Raw genomic sequence first — 20,581 nt, forward strand, 5'->3', positions numbered from 1 at the left:
ATCGGGGAATAACCGATACGTCAAAACAAAATCTCGCTATTCTTTCATTATAACATTTGCATACCTAAACGAAATTAAAGGTAATTAGTACCGGAATACTTCAATACTATTATACACTCGAGTATAGTGTAAAATAGAACGAAATTAATGGATAATTAAATAAAAGTATCAATAGCAATGTATTTATTGGTCAATAATAAAGCCAGCCGTATTCGGCGTCATATTCAGAATCATAGTCAACATGTCCCGAGGTATCGCTTCCTGTGTCTAGCTCCAATTGATCTAATTCCACATCTACAGTCGAGCCGCTTCTTCGAGTTTTATTCAAAGATTGTATTGGCGTCTCATTCACAGCTCTTACATGTATATTATTAATTCCTTCCTTCGTCGGATCTATACCATCCTTTCGCATTTCATTTTGTATATCACTCAACATATCCGGACTTGAACGAAGAATTGCCATGAACAATGGCTTATTCAACGTCCCGTTCACAACCAGTTGTCTAAACGTATCGTTAGTCATAAATTTACTATTGACAGATTTAACTTTATTCAACGTGCCTTGCAAATTTTCATCCATTTTTTTTACGTCATTGTGATGAATATCTATAACAGCATTCCGATCCTTTCTGAATTTCTTCTTCAATTTCGCAATAAACTGTTTCAGATCTTTGGTCCTCGTTTTCTTTTGTAAAGTTCCATTTCTATAAGCTGCGTTTAATATTTGATTTATTTGTGTTACTAATTTTTGTATGGTCTTAATGATTTTCTTTTTTCTCTTATTTCTATCTATTTTCCGTTTATTGCTTTCGCGTTTTCTTTCTTTATGTGCTATTTCTTTAGAAGCGCCGGTTTTTGCATTTATAGCTGCTTCATTGGAGTCGGTTTCGAAGCTTGTACCAATGAAGGAAATGTCTACTCCACCATATACATCATACTTATTTGCAACGAGAGCGCAACAAACATATGTAGATCTACCACAGTAGTGATCCCCTCGATATATACGAAACTCTGCATCACAATCTTGCGGCCCCATACATGAACCCCAAGGCGTGTCTTGTTGGCTAGGATCTCCGCAGCTACGTCCCATTGGTCCTTAAAAATAAAATTGGGTAAGTTTTTATAATTTAAGTGCTTGGTTTACTTTCAAGGTTTGTAGAGTTGTACCGATGAATTTTATAGAATATGAAGTGTTTTTAACGCTTAGGCATACTATCCACGACGTGTTGTTTGACGAATGCATGCAACCTACAAATGATTGATGAAACACAGCCGCCTCGCGGATACAGTTTTGATTTGATTCGTCTTGCAATCGTCAATTGACGACAGCGTACTCATGACGTATGCAAAGACGAGATGCAAAGTACTACTAAACAGAATATTTAGATATTTAAGTGTTATCGTTTGACAGAAAACAAACATTAATTGTGACTACCAATCTGCCAGCCTAGGTTGAAGGCTGACAGATTATTGAGCCAATTTAGAATGGGGAAGCACTAAGTGAACCGGCGACATCGTCAGGGGCGTGGGCGTGGCATGATTGGAGGTCTTTGTTCAGCATGGACGTCTTCCGACATCAGCCGGCATCAGCCAGAAAACGTCATTATTTTATGATATCTTTATATCATCTGATGATTATAGTCTTGTTGACCACTCACTTGCTGCCAGCATGTTAACTACGTCACCCCTAGGCATTGTTGAATTGAGAGCCTCGAATTTCTTTTCCATCCACATTTCATTCCATTCGTCCTTCCAATGAGGCAAGTCCATATCACTCGATACACTTTCTTCTTTAATAAATATTTCACGTCCGTAATGGCGATTTCTCCTAATGTTTCTTTGTAGAGGAACTAAAGCATTATCTTTCTCGGTCTTCTTATAGAAACTTTCAGTCATCTTTGAGGAGGCTGAATTACGTTGAATGTTATTTTCTTCTCCTTGCGATTTTACTTCTTGATCCCACTTTCCATCATTAAAATCTTCATTTATATCATCTGGTATTTCTTTTATCGAATCGATGGGATCCTCATTGGTTCTTCTAAAAGCATGACGACCCAAACCTTGTTGAATATGAGTATTCACATTCGATTTAGCTTGATGAGATCTAAAAGCTAGAACCAGTATCGTTAAATAAAAATACCGCATTTTACTTCAACATGTCTAACATGTATCCTATCAGAAATATTTATTCAAAAGCGTAGAGCAGTTAAATGTTTATCGGTAAGTATTACAATAAATGTTGAAGCCATTAAATATTTATGGGTGAATTTATTTTATATAAGTGGTTCGATATATTCTGGTTGAAATGTAAAATGTACATATATGGCTAGTACAATCTTCTTTTAAACTACATATTTCGTTCCAAAATTTCGTTTCACATGAGTAAATAAAAAAATATTGACAAGAAGTGGTTACTTTTCTTTACTCAACTGGCACTATTTCGATTATAATTATTATCACTTATTTGACAAGCATACTCATATAATAAGAACCATGCAGGTAGCATCCATATTTGATCAGAAAGAGACAAAATATCCTAAGAATCGTAATGGATTTAAGTAACCGTATCCCAATTGACGACGGCTTTTCATGAACTTGATACATGCACCACATGGGTGTATGGACACTAAATAAAAAAAAAAGATTCTGAAATTTAAAATTAACTAAAATACACATACTTTGCATAAAAAGAAGAGAAACCGTATACGGTACTCCATTTATTTGAACGTAGGAAACATGTGTATAGGTACCTACTTTAGAAATGCGGAATATAATATTATACTTTATAGGAAAACCTCTTATGACTTAATTTTAATCACATATTTGTTATCATCTTGGCTGACTATATACGAAAAATTTGCGAAAGCCCAGTCTGCCAAAATGTGCAAGTATTTAAATGTATTATGCTTCTGTGGACTAGTAATACTTATAGTTTCATTTAAGTCATATGAGTGATCTCCATACGATATTTTCTATATATTATATAACATTTTAGTCACGTAAATATCCTGAATAAAGCTAGTTTCCAGTCACAGAGGTTCTATATCTCACGAGCAGCCTTTTCAGTAGGTTGCGCGTAACTTTTACTTAATTTAGTTTGTAACATAATATAATATAATATTTATACATATAATAAAATCGTAGAAAAGTGCTGTCTGTACATTGAAATCTATACATATAATAAAATCGTAGAAAAGTGCTGTCTGTACATTGAAAATAAAAATAAAAAAAATAGCAGGGGTTATTGTTATGTCGATGTCGAACCCAAAAATGTAATTAACTTTTTTTTGTCTGTTTGTCTGTGTGTCTATGCGCGCTAATCTCAGAAACGGCTGATCCGAGTTGGATGCGGTTTTCACGAATATATTGTGGTATGCTTCAATTAACATTTAGTGTTTGTTTCATGTCAATCGGTTCATAAATAAAAAAGTTAAGTCAAATTAAAGAATCACGTCGAACACTATTCTATGCTTATACCATTAATCTCCGCAACTATTTGACGGATTTGGTTGAAATTTGGTACAGATATAGTTTAGAACCTTAGAAAGGACATAGAATAGTTTTTATTTCAAAAATCAAAAAATAAAAATAAAAAATAAATTTATTCCGGACATACAGTTTATTATTCAGTTTGATATCGATTATTAGTTAGTTTTTTTAATAAAATTGTAAGTCTAATTTATTTATTTATTTATTAGATAGATAGATTAGATTTAAGTCGTTTCTTTTAAATTATTTAGTTTAAGCTTGGTTATTATAGCATAGAGGATAGGTTGTAATATAATTTCTTTTTTAATTGTTATAAATTCGTAATTCGTAGCTTTCTTTAGTTTTAAGTTAGTTTTCATCTTAAGTTCGGAAAGATTATAATATTTCTTTAGTTTAAGTCCGTTTTTAAACTATTTTTCAATGCCCTAAGTGAGTATACATCTATTAAATTCAAACGCAGAGCTCATTATGTTGATTTTTGAAGAGTTCCCTGGAATATTTTCTACATCTCATTTTTGAAGAGATTCCGCGAGATCGGGAACTATGTGGTTAAAACCAAAAATTTGCCGGAAGTCACTATTCCTCGCGAACGAAGTCGCGGGCAAAAGCTAGTTGTTAATAAAGCTAGCTTCAGCCAGGCCAAAATTTATTTATCTTTAGCGAAAAGCGAAACTAAAAGTAAGCGTCCATAAACCCGCATCGTACGCAACGGATTTTAGTTTGTCTTGTATAGAAATTCATACAAGTGCGTCCACATATCCGCATCGTACGGACCGCATCATCGGCAATGCCTACATGCGATGCGTACCGATGATGTCATACGGAATACGTGCGATGCGTACGATGCGGGTCTTACGGACGCTTAGCTTTAACGAACATTCATTTTCACGTCACGAACGTTCACGTTTCGGCTTCTGCAACTCATACGACATATTTGTATATGCGTCTAAAAAATACTTAACAAATTAATTTTAACACCTTAACGCCATTTACCAAAACCTTTGGGATTTAAAAGCATTAAGTTGTATATAGGGTGACTTGTTATTCGACGTATTCCTCTCGGGAGGTATTACAAGATATACAATTAATTTACAAAATATACAACTATTATAATTTCCTTTAAAATTACCCCTGAGGTCCGAAAGTATCTGACACTAGTTTCTGAGATATACCACATTTTTGATTTTGAACATTCCAAACTAGTTATAAATCATCAATAAATAAAAAACTACTGTTTTGATTTAAGTTATTTTAGTTTTTATAAGTTGCCAATTGATACATCAATAAAAAAATTATTAACACTAATAATTGCAGAAATATTATTCGTTTTAAAATAGCAAGCTTATCGAATTTTGTTTTGTGTCACTAATTTGGTCAATAGAACATTGGATTTATTTAAGAAAACCTTCCTTGGTTTATTGGCTACCCAGAAACGTTAAATTATTTGTACAACTCTAAAACTAATCACTAACTTGATGATAACTAGAGAGTAAAGAGAAAATCAATATTCAGTTTAAGAGTGACCGTAACAGAGGTTTTATTGAGACTTTATTGCTTTTTACATGTAAGACTTACACATTTTTACTTGGCATTTAAAAAAGTAGGTACAGCTAATGACACATACAATACAAAAAAAAAATAGTTAAATTAGGAAACGTTTAGAAGCCAGAATTATAAATAATTAAAATCAAATTATAATAAAATTAAACATAATTTTAACAAGGGTACAAAAAATATATAATCGTAAACAATATCTTCGTATTTACCTATATGAAAAGTTATGCCGACAGATAACACAAATTACGTTCTAATATTCATTTACCTGGTACATAACTGCTATGTACACATTGTGAAATAGGTTGGTACTTAGGTTGATATTTAGGAAAATACAATACCGTACAAAGTGCATTAGCTTGTTTAGGCCCGGTCCCATTTGTCCGTTGCGTTATAGCGACGACACACGCAACGTAGCGCAACGGACAAGTGGGGCCGGGGCCTTAGTATTTTTTTTTATATCGTCACGCCTTTAATCCCCGAAGGGGTAGGCAGAGGTGCACATTAAGGCACATAATGCCAATGTACACCCACATTTCAACAATTTTATTGAAAGTCCCATGTAATAGGTGGTGAGCCTATTGCCATATACCGGGCACATTTCCAGACTCCGTGCTACAACTGAGAAATTTTCGAAAAATCGAAAAAAGCCCAGTAATACTTCGCCCGACCCGGGAATCGAACCCGAGACCCCTTGACCGGCAGTCGCGCTTGCGACCACTCGACCAACGAGACAGTATTGTAAAACGTTTAGTTTTATTTGTTACATATAACGCGGAGTTCATATAACTGGGAATTCATATAACTCGGAAAATGTCACATCGGTGCCTTGCTGTTGGTTTCAAACCTGCTCTCTCATACATGAGTAGTGGGCATATTAAGCCTCCACAATAATTTAAGTTTACGTATTAAGCGACTTAGAATGCACTAATAACATAGACAAAATTATGTTGTAGTATTACAAATTTATCGTGTAATCAATGTTACCAGTATGTTGACGTGAAAATCTGCTCTATATAAAATCACATTTCGCCCAGTAGTAGTGGTATTCTACCTAAAACTGCGCTAGTTTAAAATACTAACGTTACGTAAGTACGTGTGAGGCTATGTGACCGATTCCACTAATACTAAGCTATGTAGCTGTGGGAGGAAGATGTGCAGCTCGCGTAAGCAATGTACCGATAGTAGAGAAGCCATCCATAGCACGTATTCATAGAACGCGTCTTTCCATATAAAAAAACAGCTAATATAGAATAGAAACAGGCGTTACTTTGCGGAAATCCATGCTATACTGACAATACAATAAATTTTTAATTTTAATTCCAATTATACATGTATAATCATGCGGTGTGCAGCACCGCCCTGCCACCCGCAATTAAATGCTCATGCAGCAGAGATGCAATATAAAACACACATATAACATGCAATGTACCACTCGACATATGTTTCGCTCCTCCACGGAACATCCTTAGGAGGTGTTGAAGCTCCCGCAGCTCGAAAATTGCGAGGAGCTGCGTTTATACAAGCCGCCGAGTTTATACAAGTTCATACAAACTGTGACACCCAGACCTAAAACAATTTTTGGAGGAACCCGCTAATATGTACGTTGTACGACTGGTGGTTACAGACTTCATAAGTTCTTCGAATGGATTACATCTTTTATCTCTATATGCTAAAATGATTTACAAGGCCTAATTTTCATAATCGCTTGGTCATCTGATTGACATCAACAATAAAATGTGGTTCGTTTCACTTTTTCTTATAATTATTTGGTGGATCGACGTTTCACTACTACTGGTGGTAAACGATGACGCGGCCTACACTGATGAGCACGTCTGCCCATAATGCAACCTATTCACTCGGGCCTTGAAGAACCTAACGCTGTGAGGAAACAAAGACTCCGGCAGAATTCTACTCTATAGCAGTTCACTCAAGGCAGCTTGAAGCGAAGGGCTTCGTGCGAGTGGGTGGGACATCTACCATAAAGCGGTGGCGCTACGCTGATTGTTGTATCTCTACTTAAAAACTAATGGGGTCATATTTTTAAGATCATTATATTGCTTATAAGAATAAATAGGATCATGATGACAAGATCTGTTGTGACAAAATAGACTCTTCATATAGACCATAAGCAGTTTTACTAAGAAACCAAAACGGTTTTAAAGTACCACATTATTTTATAGTCCAACCAGAACATATCGAACCACTTACATAAAATAAATTTACCCATAAAAATTTAATGGCTTCAACATTTATTGTAATACTTACCGATAAACATTTAACTGCTCTACGCTTTTGAATAAATATTTCTGATAGGATACATGTTAGACATGTTGAAGTAAAATGCGGTATTTTTATTTAACGATACTGATTTTGCACATCAGTTTTATTCACGCATCTGTTCATTCTAATTTCAGAGATAATGGTATTTTCGATGACGGAAAACGCGGTGTCAATGATGACAAGTGGCAAAATCCTAAGGGCCCAATGATAATTTTGCAAAATAAAAAGCAACATAATGCGAAAGACAAAATATCAGTTCAGGATATAACAAAAGTATTGCAAAAAGCCAGAACTAACGAGAAAAGTATAAAGAAAGGAGATGGTTTACCTCGTTCAAAGTTATTTGAAGACATCGCAAAGAAAAGGGTTGGCAAAGAATACTACGACATGGGTCCGGTATTGAATGAAATAAGGAAATTGTTTAGAGCCGGCCCTGCCCGACGTCAGTCGATGAAGACAAAGTATGATGATAGTGATGACAGCGCTTCTAGCAGCAGTTCCGGCATGGACATGATAAACTGGAAGGACGACTTCAAAGACTACATGATGGAGAAGAAATTTGAAGCGCTCAATTCGACCATACCAAGGGGAGATGTGACTAACATGGCTGCGGCAAGTAAGTATCTTCGCAAGCCAGACTAAAAGTAAGACACGGTAAAATATTCTTCTTTGTATAATAACTATCGTTAAACATACTACATTAACTGCAAATAACGGTTTACTCACGATTGAGAAAATCTCTATTAGTGTCAAGTCACAGGTGGACTCTTTTACGTGAGCAGCGCGGACGAACTATAGTTGGGCCATTAGCAATATACGAACGGTCATAAGTCATTTTTATCCGATCTATCGCTCACACTTACACGAGTTGTCCTTTGACGTGACAGTTTGCACGTTTGTAATGACCCAACTAGTTATAGTTATTTACATGAGTAAACCGTTATTTTCAACTAATTTAAATTTTTCATGTCGGCAGTTTTTGCATCACCTGTAATTTCTCTTATTATGATAATTATCTTCTGACACATAACTTTACTTGCACTTTCAAACCGTAGAAGTTGTGTATTTACTACAAATTGAAATTCTCAAGTGTAAAATTCTCTAACATTAAACTTGTTCCATTTAAGGACCATGGGGAGTTAGTTGCGGAGATCCCAATCAACAAGACGCACCGTGGGGCTCCTGTATGTTAGCTGCTGAATGTGATTCAGAATACAGAATATACCGCGGTGACTACTTATGTGGTCGAACCAGCTTCGTTTGCTGTTCTCTGCAATATACTAACTATGACATGTACCAAGGACTGGAAGCTACCTTCGAAGGCAGCAGCTACTCAACAGATTCATCAGAGAAGATACCGCATCATCGCAAGAAACGCGAGCACGAGAGAAGGAAGCGGAGGAGAGAAAGAAATGTGAGAAAACGGAAGATTAAGCGAAGTATCTCGAAGATAGTACGAGAAATTAAGAAGATATTACATAGAGCTTACTCAAACGGGACTGCAATGCGAAAGAAAAGGACTAGAGAATTGAAGAAGTTCATTAAGAACATGAAGAAGCGGTATAAAAAAGACCGACAAGCCCTTATACATGTACATGAGTTTGATATGACACAACTTGACGAAAAGTTACAGAAAAAGTTAGACCAAATCAAAGGTGTTAATGAAAAGTTTTTTGCTAATGATACTTTTAGAGAAATATTGATAAACGGTACAACTAAGGAGAAGCTGAAGGAGTTTTTACGGAGCCATCCGAAGCTGAGGAAGATTTTGACCCAACGACGTCAGGATGGTGGCTTATTGGAACCAGTGGTAGAAGACACGAGCGCTGATGATCTACACAACGATATGGAATACGGTCTCCTTTATTTTTGAATAAAAGTCTACTTCTTTATTGTAAAAGTCTTCAAAGCAGCCCAGTTGATATTATTTTTCATTCCCCTGGTTTTTTCTTAATAAAAGAAAATGGCTAATTATACCTGAATTTTATAAATATTATTTTTTACTTTTTGAAGGGAAATTGTGTTTTTATGTCGGGGGTTTTTTAAATTTTTAATTTTTCGATAGCACAGGTCAGCGCAAGGTAGTTACATCGAACAATCAGCGTTAATTTACATGATCACTTACTTTCAATTCATCTATAATTATTTAATATGTCAATGTAAGACATTGCTGTATCAATGTGTCAATCCATTAATAAGTTCTGTAAATGTTTGTTACTCCTATGTTTAATGCATGCCGTGGCAGCCTTTAATTAAGGCTACTCTACAAAATGTATTTATGTGAGTGCTATAACATGTATTTTCTGGTGTATGCTTTGTTGGTTGTCCTTAAATAAATAAATAAATAAATAAATATTGGCATGAAAATAAATGTCCACCAAACATAGCTAGATACAGTTATACAATCGTATGCTTTTTAAAAGTTTTTACAAAAGATATATGAAAAAGAATCTTTATTTTCTTATCTGAATATCTTAGCGATAGTCCTAAAATAGTCCCACGGCCATAAAATCAGGTCCCGGGTCTCCAGGATTCATCAGTTTTTTTTCAATTAGTATAGTTTTTAATATATTAATACATTTATTTTATTCAATCAATGATCTACTGAGGATTATATCCTAGTTCATATGGTAAAGATCAGTGATGGGATCCCAGACGAACAAATTGGTACCTTAGAGGTATTATTTCCGGTCTTTTCAGCGCATGTTTGGAGAGGGGCCAGTTCCCGCTATCATGGAAGGCGGGTAAACTGGTCCTCGTGAAGAAGCCAGGGCGCCCTGCGGACTCTCCGTCCGCGTACCGGCCCATCGTGCTACTCGACGAGGTGGGAAAACTATTTGAAAGAATAATTTCAAACCGCCTCGTCGCGCACCTGACGGGAACAGGGCCGGACCTCGCGGACGGCCAGTTCGGCTTCCGCAGAGGGCGCTCCACGGTGGACGCCATCATGCGCGTGAGGGACCTTACGACGGGGTCTGCAGTGTCCAGGGGTAGAGTCGTCGTGGCGGTGTCTTTGGACATCGCCAACGCCTTTAACTCTCTGCCCTGGAGCTGCATTCTGGAGGCACTACGATATCATCGGGTGCCTACCTATCTCCGTCGTATAGTCGAGGCTTATCTGACGGACAGATCCGTCATCTACCCCGGTCACCGAGGTGAGTGGAACCGGCGAGAGATGTCGCGCGGTGTTCCACAGGGATCGGTCCTGGGACCACTCCTGTGGAACATAGGCTACGACTGGGTGCTGCGCACCGACCTCCCGAGCGGCGTCAGCGTGGTTTGCTACGCTGACGATACGCTGGTACTAGCACACGGGAGGCCGCACCAGGCGGCGGCCGACCTGATGATGAGAGCGGTTGCGATAGTCGTTGAAAGGATCCGGCAGCTGGGACTCGAGGTGGCGCTTCATAAGTCCGAGGCCATGTGCTTTTATGGCCGCGGGAATGCGCCACCTCCGGGTGGGTTCCAGATCATGGCAGGAGGGGTTTCCATCGGCGTCGAGGTGACGATGAAGTACCTGGGACTCGTCCTCGACAGTCGGTGGAAATTCGAGGAACATTTCCGACGTTTGGCTCCCAAGTTGGAACGGACGGGGGCTGCCCTAAAGCGGCTCCTACCCAACCTTGGGGGACCAAACGCCTCCTGCCGGAGGTTGTACGCGGGGATTGTGCGGTCCATGGCCCTCTATGGGGCCCCGGTGTGGGCGCCAAATCTACGGCGACGACCAGCTCGTGCGCTGGTTTCATCCCAGAGGGTCATGGCCATTCGGATGATCCGTGGATACCGCACGATCTCCGGGGAGGCGGCTAACCTCCTTGCGGGATTACCGCCGTGGGATCTGGAGGCGAAAGTGCTCGCGCACGTATATAGCTTACGTGCGGAGGCGCATCGCCGGGGCGAAAGTCCACTGCCGCGCCAGATTAGTGCGTGGCGGGATGAGCTCCGGCGCGATCTCATGGCGGAATGGAAGCAACGACTATCGCAACCGAGGGCTGGGCTCGCTGTTATAGCAGCGGTAAGTCCCCTCTTTGAGGAGTGGCTAGAGAGGCGTCACGGCGTCCTCACCTACCGCCTGACGCAGGTGCTTACCGGACACGGAAGTTTCGGTAGGTTCCTGTTTCGGATTCGGCGGGAGGAAACGCCCGGGTGTCGGCATTGCGTGGATCACCCGGAGGACACGGTGGAGCATACAGTAGCGGTGTGCCCAGCATGGGCTGAACACCGCTGTGTCCTTAGGGATGTGATCGGCGACGGTGACCTCTCGCGTCCGGCTCTGGTTCAGGCCATGATTCGGAGCGAGAGGGAATGGGACGCCGTCTCCTCCTTCTGCGAAGCAGTCATGCCAGCTAAGGAGGAAGCGGAGCGTGTGAGGAAACGAACTGCTTCACTCCCCAGACGTCGCAGAAGACACTCTGGGCGTCGGGGATCGCGTGACGATCTCCGGCCACCGTAAGTCCGGGTCTGCGGACGGCGAGCAAGGGTAGCTCGCCGCTCGACCAGAACCAGACCCGTGCGTACGGCGCGTCGCGTTCCGCGCGCGCCTCAAAGAGCCAGACCACCACAGATGGGGCCCAGTAGGGCTGATGCCTGATCCGGAGCTGCGGACAACGTAAAAGGTTACCGGGGCTCCGGCTCAAAGCAGGAGAAGGAACGGGGTGGTTTTTAGTCAGTAAGAGTCTGACACTCCCTCCCGCCTCACCCAAGGTGGGAAAAGTCATTGGATGATTTTCCCCCCTCAAAAAAAAAAAAAAAAAAAAAAAAGGTATTATTTCTAACAAAAAAAGAATTTTTAAAATCGGTCCATAAATACACATGTTATGTAACAACGAATTTTTCATGACAGCGCCTGAACTATTTTCATAGCAGTTTTTTCATGTGAAGGTGTAATCAAAATGAAGTTAGGAAGTATACTTATGTTTTATACAGTATAAGTATATGTTTATATACAATATAAGTATATGTTCTAGGCCATATGTTTTTATACATTTTAGGTTATAGACTGCCTCGTTGGCCGAGTGGTTGCAAGTGCGACTCGGCAAAGGGTCTCGGGTACTCCACTGCCTCGCCAGATTAGTGCGTGGCGGGATGAGCTCCGGCGCGATCTCATGGCGGAATGGCAACAGCGACTGTCGCAACCGAGGGCTGGGCTCGCTGTCATTACAGCGGTAAGTCCCCTCTTTGAGGAGTGGCTAGAGAGGCGCCACGGCGTCCTCACCTACCGCCTGACGCAGGTGCTTACCGGACATGGAAGCTTCGGTAGGTTCCTGTTTCTGATTGGGCGGGAGGAACGCCCGGGTGTCATCACTGCGAAGACCGCCCGGAGGACACGGTGGAACATACGCTTGCGGTCTGCCCTGCGTGGGCTGAGCACCGCCGTGTCCTCAGGGATGTGGTCGGCGACGGCGCCCTCTCGCGTCCGGCACTGATACAAGCCATGGTGCGGAGCGAGGGGGACTGGGATGCCGTCTCCTCCTTCTGCGAAGCAGTCATGCTAGCTAAGGAGGAGGTGGGGCGCGTGAGAGAACGAACCTCTTCACGCCCCAGCCGTCGCGAGAGACACTCCGGGCGTCGGGGATCGCGCGACGATCTCCGGCCACCGTAAGTGCGGGTCTGCGGACGGCGAGCAAGGGTAGCTCGCCGCCCGACCAGAACCAGCCCCGTGCGTGCGGCGCGTCGCGTTCTGCGCGCGCCTCAAAGAGCCATCAGACCACCACAGATGGGGCCCAATAGGGCTGATGCCTAATCCGGAGCTGCGGACTACCTAGCGGGTTTACCGGGGCTCCGGCTCGACGGGCAGGAGTAAGAACGGGGTGGTTTTTAGTCAGTAAGAGTCTGACACTCCCTCTCGCCTCGCCCAAGGCGGGAGAAGTAATTGGATGATTTTCCAACCTTAAAAAAAAAAAAAAAAGGTGTCTCGGATTCGATTCCCGGGTCGGGCGAAGTATTTCTGGGCTTTTTTCGGTTTTTCGAAAATATCTCAGTAGTAGCACGGAGTCTGGAAATATGCCCGGTATATGGCAATAGGCTCACCATTCCATTCACCACCATGGGACTTACAACATAAAATTGTGAAAAGTGGCTGTACACAGTGGCATTACGTGCCATAATGTGCACCTCTGCCAACCCCTTCGGGGATTAAAGGCGTGACGATATGTATGTGATTGTGATCCTTCTTTTTACTATTGAACTATTGACAAGAGATTTGTTGCGTGGTTTCCCGGGGGCTTAAGACACCCGCTTCTCATGCATGAGGATGCTGGTTCGAAACCTACCAACGGTAAATACCAATATGACTTTTTCCAAGTTATATGTACGTTCTAAGATTATTTAGACACCAACGACAAACGGTGAAGGAAAATATCGTGAGGAAACCTGGGCTTATAATTTCTAATTATAAGTTTGAAATCGCCAACCCGCAATGAAATGATGTTTAAATACTCAAACAATTCTCGGTCGTCATTGGTTGAGATTATTCTCATGACCAATGAATTTATTTCTGCCTGAGAAAACAACTTTTTTTATTATTAGACATGCCGGTAATCGCGCAGACGTATTACCTGATGGTAAGAAATCGCCGCCGCCCATGGACACTTGAAACACCAGAGGCTTTACAAGTGCGTTACCGGCTTTTTGGGAGTTAGGAATTTAAGGCTTGTTGTTCGGGAATTGGGGGTGGGGAAGATTGGGAAGGGGGAATTGGGCCTCCGGTAACCTCACTCACACAACGAAACACAACGCAAGCGTTGTTTCACGTCGGTTTTCTGTGAGGCCGTGGTATCACTCCGGTCGAGCCGGCCCATTCGTGCCGAAGCATGGCTCTCCCACACTTATTCTCTCTATTTGTATGTCTTACCTTTACTCAAGTAGCACACATTTTCTTTATCACAGTTATAACGCCATCTGTTGAACGAATCATTGTACTAAAAGAATCAACGTACCGTATGTACCGTATATTCCAAGATTTTAGTGTCATTGTTTTCAATTACTGATGATCATTACTAAAATCGAAATATTTACATCAGCTGTGTTTCGTTCGACAGAAACAAATACCTACGCTTTAACAATAATGATTAATTAATTTTGTAATAACATCTTATTTCAACTACATAGTTAGATGAAATCCGGAGCTGCGGACTGCCTAGTGGGTTATCGGGGCTTCCTCTCGAAAAGCAGGAGTAAGATCGGTGTGATTTTTGTCAGTAAGAGTCTGACACTCCCTCTCACTTCGCCTAAGGCGGAGGAATGATTACTCAACGGGATTTTTTTTTTGTATTTTCATATAGGTTGAGTTGGTTAAAACCGAATGGTGCTTTTCCACCAGATATGTGCTATGCAGCTATGCTACGAAGATGTAAAAGCTAAGCTATGAAACTATGTGATCATTTCCACTGATACTAAGCTATGTAGCTGAGGAAGACGCGCCGCCACAAATCAGCTGTGCGAAGAAAATGCGCAGTATGTGATGTATCGATATTAGTGAAGCCATCCTTAGTGCACTTCCATATTCGTAGCACGTATCTTTCTAAATAAAAACATAGCTTGCTATGCTGTGTTGTGCTAAGCTATCATTGGTACACCACACCACCACACATCATTGGTGACTGCCTCGTTGGTCGAGTGGTCGCAAGTGCGACTGCCGAACAAGGTGTCTCGGGTTCGATTCCCGGGTCGGGCAAAGTATTACTGGGCTTTTTTCGGATTTTCGTAAATTTCTCGGTAGTAGCACGGAGTCTGGAATTGTGTCCAGGATATGGCAATAGGCTCACCTATTACATGGGACTTATAACAGAAATGGTGAAAAGTGGGTGTACATTGTATAGCGGCATTACATGCCGTAATGTGCACCTCTGCCTACCCCTTCGGGGATAAAAAGGCGTGACGTTATGTATGTATGTAATATATAATGCAAGAACGTTGGTTGAGAGATAACAAATAAACAAACAATCTTACTTCTGCATTCATAATATCAGTTGAGATTTTATTATAGTTTGACAAAACATGCCTCTTTGGTCTAATGGGGTAGTTTTGAGTCACAATGGGACTCTTTATCGTGGACAGCGTGAGCAAACACGCAGTACGCTGTGTGACGTCGCCGGGTCTCGAAACTAGTAGAGCTTTTATTTTTTCTAACGTCACGCCTTTAATCCCCGAAGAGGTAGGCAGAGGTGTACATTATGGCACATAATGCCAATGTACACCCACATTTCACAATTTATGTTGTAAGTCCCATGTAATTGGTGGTGAGCCTATTGCCATATACCGGGCACATTACCAGACGCCGTGCTGCGACTGAGAAATTTTCGAAAATCCGAAAAAGACCCAGTACCTAATACTTCGTCCGACACGGGTATCGAACCCGAGACCCCTTGCCCGTCAGTCGCACTTGCAACCACTCGGCCAATGTGGCAGTCTAGTTTCTCCATTAATTTACGTGTGTAAACCGTGATTTTTTAGTTAATTAAGTATGTCTCACAATTGTTATTATAAAAATCTTGGGGTAGTATTTACGGGGATTCACTTGAATTTTGGAAAAAGAAAACACAATAATTGATATTAATTTTAATTACTCAGTAATAGAGAACTCCGTATTCCACATCATATTCCTGAGACTTAGTGTTGGCATCCATGACTTTACGCTTACGCACATGCTCACGTTCATGCTCATATTCATGCTCATATGCATGCTCATGCTGGTCTTCATCTGTCGCCTCTTGCACTGGCCCTAGATACGGTCCACCACCACCAGAGCGTCTATTCTGGAAATACTGCGTCAGTTCCGGATGCTCACGCAACAACTTAATGAGTTTCTCCTTGTTCACCGTCCCGTTAACAATAATGTCCCTGAACGTAGCATTCGTCATAAACGCCAGGTTCAGACCTCTGATCTGGTTAAGCTTAATTTGCAACTTCTCATCATTCACTTTCATCTCTGCATGATGCATGTTTATAAGATTCTTACGATCCTCTCTATATTGTTTCTTCATTTTTTTTATATATTCCCTTATACGGTCAACCTGCTTCTTTCGTTCCATTGTTCCGTTTTTAAAAGCTCTACTCAAAATATCTTTAACTTCTTTTACAATTTTTTTGATACTCTTCTCCAATCTATCTTTCCTTTTGGCTCTTTCCTGTTTACGTTTTTCTCTTGCTTTCCTTTCTTGCCTCTCTTTACGTTCTTTGGGTCCAAGTATAATCATATCTTCATCGCTAGAAGTTGTAGAGTAACTGGAGGCGCCAAAGGAAATATCGATTCCATGATAGAAGTCGTAGTTGGACAACTGAAGCGCACAGCATACTAAAGAAGTCCTTCCACAAAAGGAGTCACCGCGATAGATTCGATATTCGGCGTCACATTCAGGTGCTAGCATGCAGGTACCCCATGGTAAATCATGTTGACCTGGATCTCCACAAGGAAATGACCATGGCCCTAAAAGCAATTTTCACACATTAATTACCTAGTACAACAGTGCAAGTAGGCACATAATATTGTAAACTAATATTTTTTAAAGAACGCGCCGTTAATCAGGCATCTGTCTGATTAACGGCGCGGTGATACATCTGTATCACCTGATGGTAAGCTATCGATAATGCCTTTGGTGTTTCAAGTGTCCACTTGAAACACCAAAGGCGTTAAAAGTGTGTTGCCGGCATTTTGGGAATTTAAAGGTTGTTGGGGAATCGAAGATTGAGAAGATTGGGAAGCGGGGAATTGGCCTCCGTTAACCTCACTCACACAACGAAACACAACGCAAGCGTTGTTTCACGTCGGTTTTCGGTGAGGCCATGGTATCACTCCGGTGGAGTCGGCCCATTCGGGCCGAAGCATGGCTCTCCCACACTTAATAAATAACTAATATTGCATAATAAAAGCTTAATGTTCAAAAAGCCAAACAAGCTTGATCTAAAACTCTCATACATAAATAGAACAAGTACGTATTAGAATACTTACTAGCACCCGCCATATTGATGACGTCTCCTCTAGCCTTCGTAGTATTAAGTGCTTCCATTTTTTTATTCAGCCAATAGTCATCCCATTCTTCTGGCCACAATTCCTCATCGGAACTACTGGTAGTATCAGTACTGGTGTCATCTTCTGCTCTAAAACCCGGTTTCGAGTTATTATCCTTTGACTTTTTGTGCTTTCTTTTAAGTGATGTGTGATTGCCACGCAAATGTTTTCCACCGACACGTCCTTTCTTCTTGAGTAGAATTTTGTTAAGCAAGTTTATCACGGGTACACCTGGCCCGATTTTGTAACGTTGCATGGGTTTCGTTACATTTCCCTTAGGATGTTTCCTAGTAATATTCTGTGATGTCGGAAGTTTTAATTTATTATCTTTCACGTGGTTTCTTTCTTTTAATTTTTCGTCTTTTCCATGCCTCCCTTGTTTTTTGTTTTCATCTTTTATGTGTCTTCCTTCTTTAATTTTTTTGTCTTTTGTATGTCTACCTTCTTTTAATATTCCATCTTTCGCGTGGCTTTCTTCTTTAACATGTCTTCCTTGTTTTATATTCCCATCTTTTACCTGTTTCCCATGGTCTATTTTATCATCTTTTGTATGTCTTCCTTCTTTGAATTTTTCGTCTTTTACATGCCTTCCTTGTTTTACATTATCGTCTTGATGTCTTCCTTCTTTTAATTTTTCACCTTTCGCATGCCGTGCATCGTTTGGTTGTCCATCTTTCACATGCCTTAAGTGTTTTACATTATCATCTTTTACATGCCTTCCTTCTTTTTCTTTATCATCTTTTATATGTCTTCCTTCTTTTAATTTTTCATCTGTTACATGTTTTCCTTTCTCATTTTGGGAATGCCTCATTTCACCTTGAGGTTTTCGGTGACCATACTCATGTTCATTCGTTTTATCTCCATGCCGTTTTGGATGAGTAGGTTTTACACTTGAAACAGAAGATTCTTGTACTGCGCCTAGGCACAAAATCAAAATCGTTAAATAAAAATACCGCATTTTACTTCAACATGTCTAACATGTATCCTATCAGAAATATTTATTCAAAAGCGTAGAGCAGTTAAATGTTTATCGGTAAGTATTACAATAAATGTTGAAGCCATTAAATATTTATGGGTGAATTTATTTTATGGAAATCTAACTTAACTTTAATAACACCTAAAATGTTAGTAGATAGGTATACTAAATAAATAAAATAGAAAACCTTCAAATAGTTTTTTTCTTTTCATTTACTGAACGGATCGTGTAGGCAAACAAGCACAATGTTTTATAAAAAAATATTTTTTTCTCTAGTTATGTCACATGTGAAATGTGAGCATAGTGTAGTCTTATACCAGCGATCCACCACCAATACTAACCTCCACACTACCCATCACCTACTCAGAATTTCAAAAACCAAGAAACGAAGTTTCTTTTGTATGTCTAGCCTAGTTTACCGGGGCTCCGACTTAAAGCAAAAGTATGAACGGGGTGGTTTTTAGTCAGTAAGAGTCTGACACTCTATCTCACCACACTCAAGGCGGGATAAGTCATTGGATGAATTTACTGCCTTCAAAAAATATCCGGGGCTGTCATAGAAAAAAAAATTAAACGTAATTCCATGCCAATAATTGAAATATTTAACCACAGAATACTACCCTTACCGTGTGATTTGCAGTCCTTATATCTTTATATATATAATTCTTCTGTACGTGTGTATGTCACTGAACTTCTCTTAAACGACTGGACCGATTTTGAAATTTTTTTGTGTGTGTTCAAGGGGATCTGAGAATGGTTTAGATTCCATTTTGTCCGCTGGACAATGTTTTTTTAATTCATTTTTAATTAATTAGTAGTTGTTGATTTTGGAATGTTTTACATTGGATACGACAGACGGCGCTACCATCGCAGTGTCAAATATTAATGACGTTAGATATTGTCATAACATTTGAATAATAATTATAATTTTCATCAAAAAGGTCCAGAATGTTTTAGCTTATTAATAAAATTTAAAATTTTCAAATTAAAGACGTGTAGACAGGACAACGTCTGTCGGGTCCGCTAGTTATTACATAATATCAAACATTTGTATGATATAATACAGGTTATACTGTAACCTAACCCTAAAACAACTCTCACCAAAAGGAAACATTTTTGACGCCTGATTTGCAAGAAGGACAGTTGACCTTCACCAGGTCTACTGTCCATCTTGTGACTGGACGTTCTAACCTGCGCTTGTCAGTACGTGGCTCCGTTCGAGAACCTTTTTACCCCATTGGCTGTCGATTATCAGAGCCTCAGTAAACCCGCTAGGGCTCCAAAGTCAGAAACGTCCTAACAATGCGTGCCGTTTCCAGGAAAACTGCCTTCTCAATCAGGCCCTTGATCCATCTGCCCAACGCCAGCCTCCTAAGATGGGTGTCGAGGCTTTTAGGGATCAGCCTATTGGCCGACACGACTATCAGAACAATGATAACCGAATCCACACACGCCCCAGCCGACGCGAAGGACACTCCGGGCGTCGGGGATCGCGTGACGATCTCCGGCCACCGTAAGTGCGGGTCTGCGGACGGCGAGCAAGGGTAGCTCGCCGCCCGACCAGAACCAGACCCGTGCGTGCGGCGCGTTGCGTTCCGCGCGCGCCTCAAAGAGCCATCCGACCACCACAGATGGGGCCCAGTAGGACTGATGCCTGATCCGGATCTGCGGACTACCTAGCGGGTTTATCAGGGCTCCGGCTCGAAGAGTAGGAGTAGGAACGGGGTTTTTAGTCAGTAAGAGTCTGACACTCCCTCTCACCTTGCCCTGGCGAGAGAAGTCATGGAATGATTTTCCCCCTGCAAAAAAAAAAAAAAAAGACAGTAAATTAACTGTGTCCTCACGTAAATATATACTGGGACCTGCTCGACGTCGCACAGCATACTGATAGCGCATCGTCGCCGCGTCTGCGCATGCTACTCATGATGAAGAGTCCCTCTGTCGATTCGAAAACTAGTAGAGCTTTTGACGGTTTATTTACGTGAGTAAGCCGTTATACATATTTCATCAGAATAAACTTACTCGGTTCTCACACAACACTTTTTCAAATATTGTCTGAACTTTAAAAAAGACAATAACGACCTCTGACTTTGTTTTGGCATTTCTTTTCAGAGTAGGTAGTCCGTTAGGAAAAGCCGACCTCATCTAGATTTTTTTATACTTACCCAATATTTTTTTACGTGTAAAAGTGCTCTTTTGTAGCTTATTTACAAAATAAATTAATTTCATTTCATATTTATTTAATATCAAAATCAGCCGAATCGGTATTA

At 40.7% G+C, this 20,581-nt stretch overlaps 3 protein-coding genes across 3 annotated transcripts; 1 reads left to right on the plus strand and 2 right to left on the minus strand.

The window, feature by feature from the left end:
* Window positions 1-168: 168 nt before the first annotated feature.
* On the minus strand, window positions 169-2,273 carry LOC118275596 (uncharacterized). The gene is made up of 2 exons (XM_035593617.2): window positions 1,659-2,273; window positions 169-1,095 (listed from the first exon to the last, which is right to left on the minus strand). The coding sequence occupies exons 1-2, from the start codon at window positions 2,143-2,145 to the stop codon at window positions 191-193; spliced, it is 1,392 nt and encodes a 463-aa protein (XP_035449510.2). The 5' UTR covers window positions 2,146-2,273; the 3' UTR covers window positions 169-190.
* Window positions 2,274-7,301: 5,028 nt separating this feature from the next.
* On the plus strand, window positions 7,302-9,258 carry LOC118275601 (uncharacterized). Its single transcript, XM_035593624.2, has 2 exons — window positions 7,302-7,942; window positions 8,454-9,258. Exons 1-2 carry the CDS (start codon window positions 7,387-7,389, stop codon window positions 9,197-9,199), a joined length of 1,302 nt encoding a protein of 433 aa, XP_035449517.2. The 5' UTR covers window positions 7,302-7,386; the 3' UTR covers window positions 9,200-9,258.
* A 6,612-nt stretch (window positions 9,259-15,870) lies between these two features.
* On the minus strand, window positions 15,871-18,398 carry LOC118275737 (uncharacterized). The gene is made up of 2 exons (XM_035593806.2): window positions 17,276-18,398; window positions 15,871-16,753 (listed from the first exon to the last, which is right to left on the minus strand). The coding sequence occupies exons 1-2, from the start codon at window positions 18,291-18,293 to the stop codon at window positions 15,894-15,896; spliced, it is 1,878 nt and encodes a 625-aa protein (XP_035449699.2). The 5' UTR covers window positions 18,294-18,398; the 3' UTR covers window positions 15,871-15,893.
* Window positions 18,399-20,581: the final 2,183 nt, after the last annotated feature.

The sequence above is a fragment of the Spodoptera frugiperda genome, chromosome 8 (genome assembly GCF_023101765.2).
Source record: "Spodoptera frugiperda isolate SF20-4 chromosome 8, AGI-APGP_CSIRO_Sfru_2.0, whole genome shotgun sequence".
Taxonomy (NCBI): Eukaryota; Metazoa; Arthropoda; class Insecta; order Lepidoptera; family Noctuidae; genus Spodoptera; species Spodoptera frugiperda.